Source organism: Wyeomyia smithii, chromosome 2 (genome assembly GCF_029784165.1).
Source record: "Wyeomyia smithii strain HCP4-BCI-WySm-NY-G18 chromosome 2, ASM2978416v1, whole genome shotgun sequence".
In the NCBI taxonomy this organism is placed as follows: Eukaryota; Metazoa; Arthropoda; class Insecta; order Diptera; family Culicidae; genus Wyeomyia; species Wyeomyia smithii.
In genome coordinates, this window is record NC_073695.1 from 206,276,312 (window position 1) to 206,283,280 (window position 6,969).

At 43.0% G+C, this 6,969-nt stretch overlaps 1 protein-coding gene across 1 annotated transcript; it reads right to left on the minus strand.

The window, feature by feature from the left end:
* Window positions 1-619: 619 nt before the first annotated feature.
* Window positions 620-5,947, minus strand: LOC129720364 (uncharacterized). Its single transcript, XM_055671827.1, has one exon. The coding sequence runs from the start codon at window positions 5,945-5,947 to the stop codon at window positions 620-622; it is 5,328 nt and encodes a 1,775-aa protein (XP_055527802.1).
* Window positions 5,948-6,969: the final 1,022 nt, after the last annotated feature.

Sequence of the window (6,969 nt, forward strand, 5' to 3'; positions counted from 1 at the left end):
ACAATAAGTTTCTCCTATGACTCAAACAACAAATTGATTCACTCCGAAGTGATTGCATAAACCAATTAAGTAGCCTAGTAGAAAGCAATGATTTTAACCTAAATTTAGAATTCACGATGATATTCATCATACCTCGTTTACTTTTATCTGCCACCCAACTGCCACCTTATCTGCTATAGATTCCAAATAATATTGAGCCTGATTATAAATGTAAAGATTATAAATTTTAGCAGATCATCACACATGACTGTGTCACACTTAACCTTGAATTCAACTATTCAATATAGCAAATATAAATCACTGAATATTTATAATATTCGTTTAAGACTAACGCACTAAATTCAAAGTAATTTTCTGAACACACTACTGAACTTTGTTGAATAATGCGCGATCAAATTAAGCAAACTGTATCATTTCTAAAGACACTTCTGCAGCGGCATGCGGTTCTTTTTTATCTGCCCTCGTTCTCGGCCAACTCCAATCTCCGCGCCAATTGTTCTGCGCTGGCTATTGTCCAACTCCAAAGTTGAACTCAGCAACGTCGACTCGCTGAATATATCTCCGATAACGAGGGGCATATATCGAACGTGCGTTAACACCCCCACCCGTAAACCACTACCTAATTGGTTTTACTTATTTCCAGCACGTCTAATAGAGCCACCTTCGTAGCAGGTCGTTGTAAAATACCTGAGCTCGTTTCTATATCAGCTTTGCGTACTTGATCGTCTATACCATGGTATGTTTTGACCACCCGTCCACGCAGCCACCCATTTCTCACTGATTCATCCACCACCACGACGAGATCACCTTCCTTTATTGGTGGAACTTCTGTAAACCACTTCGTTCTCCTAGCAATTGTTGGCAAGTAACACGTAATCCAACGTTTCCAAAACTGATTGAGTAGATGCTGCATCAACTTCCAGTTAGTGCGAAGGGATGATGTACCTTCCGTTGGTACTCTGTTTAAATGATTGACTTCACTCGAGCTCATAAGCAGGAAGCTGTTCGGTGTAAGGACGTTTTGATCATGCGTCTCCAAAGGCACACAGGTTAACGGGTGAGAATTGACTAATAGTTCTGCCTCTGTTAAAAGCGTCACAAGACCTTCATCGTCCAACTTTTCTCGATGCGAGAGAACTTTAAACGCCTCCTTTATGGACCGTACTTTTCTCTCCCATACTCCTCCCATGTGGGGAGCAGAAGGTGGAATAAAGTGCCATTCTGTATTGGCGTTAGTGAACGTACCCGCTATTTTAAGATTAATGGTTTTTATCTCGTCCGCCAGTTCTCTGGCGACACCTTTAAAGTTTGTACCATTGTCGCTGAAAATCTGTTGCGGTGATCCTCGTCTTGCCACGAATCTACGAATTGCCATTTTGCAGGATTCTGCCGATAACGAATTAACAACTTCTAAATGAACTGCTCGTACCGTTAGGCACGTAAAGAGTGCTACCCAACGTTTAACATTGCTTCGTCCCATCTTAACAACCAAGGGTCCGAAATAATCAATCCCGGTAAAGGTGAATGGGCGCACATAGGGTTGCACTCTTTCCTGTGGAAGTGGGGCCATACGAGGTACCAATGGTTTTGCTCGATATACACGACACCACATGCAGTTTTTTATCACTCTTTTTACCTCCGAACGCAGTTTTACAATATAATATTTTTGTTGAATTTCGTTAATAATAGCTTCATAGTTTGCGTGTCCAAATCGTTGATGAAAGCGTAAAATAAGCATTTCAGTGACATGATTTCGCTTTGGAAGGATAACTGGGTTGCGGAAATCGAAACAATAGTAAGCTGCTTGAGGATCAATACGACTTTCTGAGCGTAAAACTTCGTTTACATCTAAAAAAGGTGATAATTTCGACAGACAACTGTGCTTCTCCAGGCGTTTTAGTTGCTCTTTAGGAAGATCTAAGTTAGCTCTTAAAACGGCCAGCTCATCAGGAAATGCTTCAGCCTGTACCATTTGCCACAGACTATTTTCTGCCATGGCATAATCCTGTTGGTTCAGTATCACTGAGCGTGATTTTACTTTGGGTTTTCCCTTCGAACGACAGCGATTAAGGAAGTGGTAAATGTAAGCTAGCTTTCTGAGAAGATCCTTCAAACAAGAGAATCTTAGAGGATCAATAAATGGTTGAACAGAAATTTCTCGATGAATGTGTACGGCTCTGAGTTCTTCCACTGGATCTTCCAAAACTGGTTTAATTTTTGGCCATTGTGACTCTGTGAGAAGCAGAAACTCTGGGCCACGGAACCAACTGCTGTGGGGGTCTAGATTCGGTCCGCTTCCCCATTTTGTTGCTTCGTCAGCGATATTCATTTTCGATGGAACCCAATTCCATTCACTATATTCGGTTTCATCTAAGATCTCCGCGATCCGAAATGCAACGAATGGGCGATACCTTCGCGGATCGGAGCGAATCCAAGATAGAACTGTACGTGAGTCAGTCCACAAAAATCGTTTTTGAATCGGAAGACTATGATTCTGTGTAATTGTTCTTAATAATCGCACACCAATCGAAGCGGCACTTAATTCATTTCTTGGTATTGTGCGCGGTCGTATTGGGGTAACTTTTGCCTTTGCTGAAATTAAAACGCATCTACTTGTTTCTCCCTCGACGATGCGAAAGTATGCAACACAGCAATATGCCAGCTCACTGGCATCTACAAACATATGTAGTTGAAGGGAATTGTAATTTTCCGGTTTATAGTTTGGAAAGTAGCATCTGGAAAGTTTTACATCATCCAATTTGGGCATCAGTTCCACCCAGCGTCGCCAGTTTGAGAAATCATTATCGATGATTTGGTCGTCCCATTCTACACCAGATCTCCAAATATCCTGGATAAGAATTTTTCCATGAATGGTAAAATTGGCGATAATCCCCAGGGGATCGAACAAACTCATTACTATCTGTAATACTTGTCTCTTAGTAGGAACGACGTCACCGGTTAACAATGGTACAAGATCGGTTCTAAACTGAGATGTAAATACAAAAACATCTTCTACCGGGATCCACATCATTCCAAGAACGCGTTCTGTTGCGGTCAATTTTTCGACAGAAAAGCTTTTAACAATTTCTGCACTGTTTTCACCAAGCCGTTCGAGTATGTCAGCTGAATTTGACTGCCAGTTACGAATTTCAAATCCTGCTTTGCTGTTTATCAGGCTGACTTCTTTCGCAATTCGAGCCGCCTCGTCGATTGTATCCCTGCTATCAAGATAATCGTCTACGTATGTATTTTCGATGATGGCGTTTGCTGCTTCAGGATATTGTTCTACATATTCGCGTGCATTTTTATTTTTCACGAACTGTGCCGAGCATGGGGAGCACGTTGCCCCGAATGTGGCCACGTCCATTACAAATACTTCTGGAGCAGATTCGGGATCATCCCGCCAAAGAAATCGCTGCGAATGGCGATCCTCTTTACGTATGAATAACTGGTGGAACATTTGCCGAATATCCCCTGCTACGGCATACTGTCGTTGACGAAATCGACAAAGCACCGTTAGTAGCGGGGTCGTTAAATCAGGTCCTTTTAATAGAGCGGAATTCAGTGAAACCTTACCAACGGTTGCGGCGGCGTCCCAAACAACACGTACCTTTTTAGGTTTCCGAGGATTGCGGACCACTCCCAAAGGAAGATACCACACGTTGTGCGGTTGTGAATCACGAAGTTCTTCTGGCGATGCTTTATGAGCGTAACCTCGTTCCTGATATTCAACGATTTGTTTAATAACTTCCTCTCTTAATTCTGAATCTGCTGCTAGCCGACGTTCCAAACATTTAAGCCGACGCTCCGCCATTGGATAACTGTTGGGAAATTTTACTCTGGCCTCTCGCCAGAGCAATCCAGTCTCGAAGCGTCCAGATTCTGTACGTTTTGTTGTCTCTTCCAATATACTCAGTGCACGTCTATCCTCGATCGATTCCATGGGTAAGATATCGTCAATCCCAGCATCCTCTGAGGTGAAGTAATCTTTTACTAAAGAGTGTAGCTCACGATCGCCAGAACAGCTGCATATGTGTACCATACATCGTTCTGGTTCTACTGACTCATACTGACCACCGAAAATGGTCCACCCCAACCGTGTTTTAACGGCTATTGGTTCCGTTATCCTTCTATAACGTTTGTTCAGCGGTAATTTCAACCATGCATTATCTAAGCCTATTAAAATACCAGGTACCGCATCTATGTAGCTGTTTACCGGAAGCCCGCTTAGAAACGGGTACTGTTTTGCGAATTTCTTATAATTTAAAGTTTGCTTAGGCAGTCCCAATGACTTCACGGTTCTGACATTTTTTAAAATGAACTCAGTTTTTTCATCCTTTCCATTGACTATAAGCTGCACGCGTTGAGAATACGATTCATTCCTGGTAACGTTACTTGTCCACTGAAGACAGAGCGGGCTTTCAATCCCAATCAGATCAAGCTCATCAGCAAGCTTTTCGTCCAGCAAAGTTAAATCAGATCCGTCATCGAGGAAAGCAAAAGTATCAACTGACTTTCCTTTGTTTCGCAGCGTTACTGGAATAATCTTGAATAGCGAAGATGTATGTCGGTGGCTGTGCGTAGATATTAAGCCTGACGGTGTAATTCCTTCCAACTTTTCAGTTTGGATATGAAGCAATTTATGGTGCATTTCTTTACACCCATTTACCCCGCAAGGTTGCTTTGTTCTACATGGCCATTTCCCGTGGCCCGTCAAACAACGACCGCACATATTTTGATCTTTAATAAATTTAATACGTTCTTTAACAGTCAGCGTTTGAAATTTTCTGCAATCACGAATCTTATGGTCGTTACGCTGGCAAATGTGACATGGTCTGCTATTCTTGTTTTGCTTCGAATGTTGGGCTGTACTCGAGTCTCGATTCGAAGTGTCAAGTTCAGACCTATGCGCTGTTTTGCCTTTCTCTTCGGCGGTATGAGCGTTAATGAATGCACCATTAACACTTTTTGTAGAGCGTTTTAAACTATGCTCAGGTTGATTATAATCTATTGGTATATTTACCTGGCAAGCTGCCGTTTTAATAGTGAGCATAAAATCGCTGAATGCTTTGAGTGTAACTTCAGGAAGCCGCTGGCTATACAATCCCCAATCAAGGCGTAAGTTTGAGGGGAGTTTGCCTATCAGTTCAGCCAAAAGCATTGGATTTGAAAGATGGGCATGAAGGTTTGAGGCTTCTAAATATGTAACTAAGTTTTTTACTTCTCTTCCAAATGCTACAAGCGTATCTAATTTTCTAACATCTGGAACTGGTGTATTGCGAACTTTAGCTAGTAAACAATATACAAGATGCTCGGGACGACCACATTCGTCACGGAGCGTATTTATTATTTCTGGTATCGCGGATGGTAAGGTCAGAATGCTCTGCACCTTTTCTCTTGCATTTCCCACAAGACTTTTTTGTAACCTGGCTAGGTTCTCATCAGGTTGTATTCCACACATTACGGTTGTTGATTCAAATGAATTCAGGAACATAGGCCATTCCAAAGGGTCTCCCGAAAACTTCGGTAATTCCTTTGAGACCACATGACGAGCAGCAAGTTGTTGTGGGCTAATGACTCCATCTGCAGGCCAGACCGAGTATGATAAACCAGGTGGGTTTAACGTTAATGTTGGTTGTTGGAGCGGCGCTCCGGAGTACGACATATTCAGTGGTACTGTCGGTGGTTGTTGGACCGGTGGATAATGGTTCGAGACATTTGTCGACACTGTCAAATTTTGCGGTTGTATCGAACCAGGTTGTTCAGGTGCGGGATAGTACCTTATGAACGGTGTTGGTGGTATACCATTAGATATATCCCGCCGTGACGCGCTGGGTAAATCATCTGTTTGCAGTACGGTTTGAGTATCAAGCACTGGACCAGGCTGCATAATCGTAGGCGTATAAGAGGATATACCTGGTTGTACTGTGCTGTGAGCTCCAGGCATTGTGCCATGTTGCTGCGCAATCGTATGCATGTCATTTGTTGATCTATGTTGTTCAGTGACATATGCATTCGGTAATAGACCAGAGGGAGGATAGCGCCCCGCGAAGTTCATCTGTGTTGAGGATTGCAAGTGTTTTGATATATCACTCCACGAAAAACTCTCGACTAGTGGCTGAGTCTGAACCGATACATGCTTAGTAGGATTTTTCCGACAACCAGCGATGATATGCGCGTAGACTCACCGGCAACAGTCGCTGCGATTTTAGTTACCGGTGTGGTTAGTGGGTAACCTAAAAATTGTTCCTGGTTTACGAAAGGCGATGATTTCATATTCCCGATTGGTTTTGGTAAGGCTGGCATTGGCTTTGGTAAACTAAGAGGTTGATTTATTATCTGTCTTAGGATCGGAACAGTAGAAAGCGGTAGCTGCTGGTGCTGACTCGTTTGTGTTTGTGCTGTTGTTGGAGGAAAGGGTTGACCGGAAATCGCCTTCGTCAACAACGATAACACTGGATTTGCCGCTACAGTGTAAATTGCTTGTGTTGGAAAAGTATTATCATAAATTGATTCACCAGTGAGAGTACGAGGACATGTATCACGGGACGAACTGGTTACAGGAGTAGACGTACTGACCGATGTAGCTTCTTGATTAGCGGCGACTTGCTGGTTATTCAACCAGCTTTGTATGTCATTTCTACGGCTTTTGAAACTTCTTATGCTACTACCATCTTTCTCCGCTTCTGCTTCAGCTTCAAGCTGTTGCTTTTCAGCCAAAAACTCCCGGTTTCTACGTGCCTTTTCATCGTGTAATTTATCCTCGAGTGCCTTTCGATCCTCCAATTGTTTCAATCGCAGCCGTGCGCTCATTGTGCTTCTTACCGACGAAACAGACTCACAAAGTGTAGGACAACTGTCGCATCGCCACGGGCCGTGTTGCATTATTCCCGATGACAATCCCGCACAGCTGCTGTGCCACCGTATATTACAGTTATCACACGATATCAACTGTTCCTCATTATCAGA

What these genes read in the sequence shown, in the direction of transcription:
- LOC129720364 (XM_055671827.1), bottom strand. Translation starts at nt 5,947, where the DNA reads ATGCCTGGAGCTCACAGCACAGTACAACCAGGTATATCCTCTTATACG.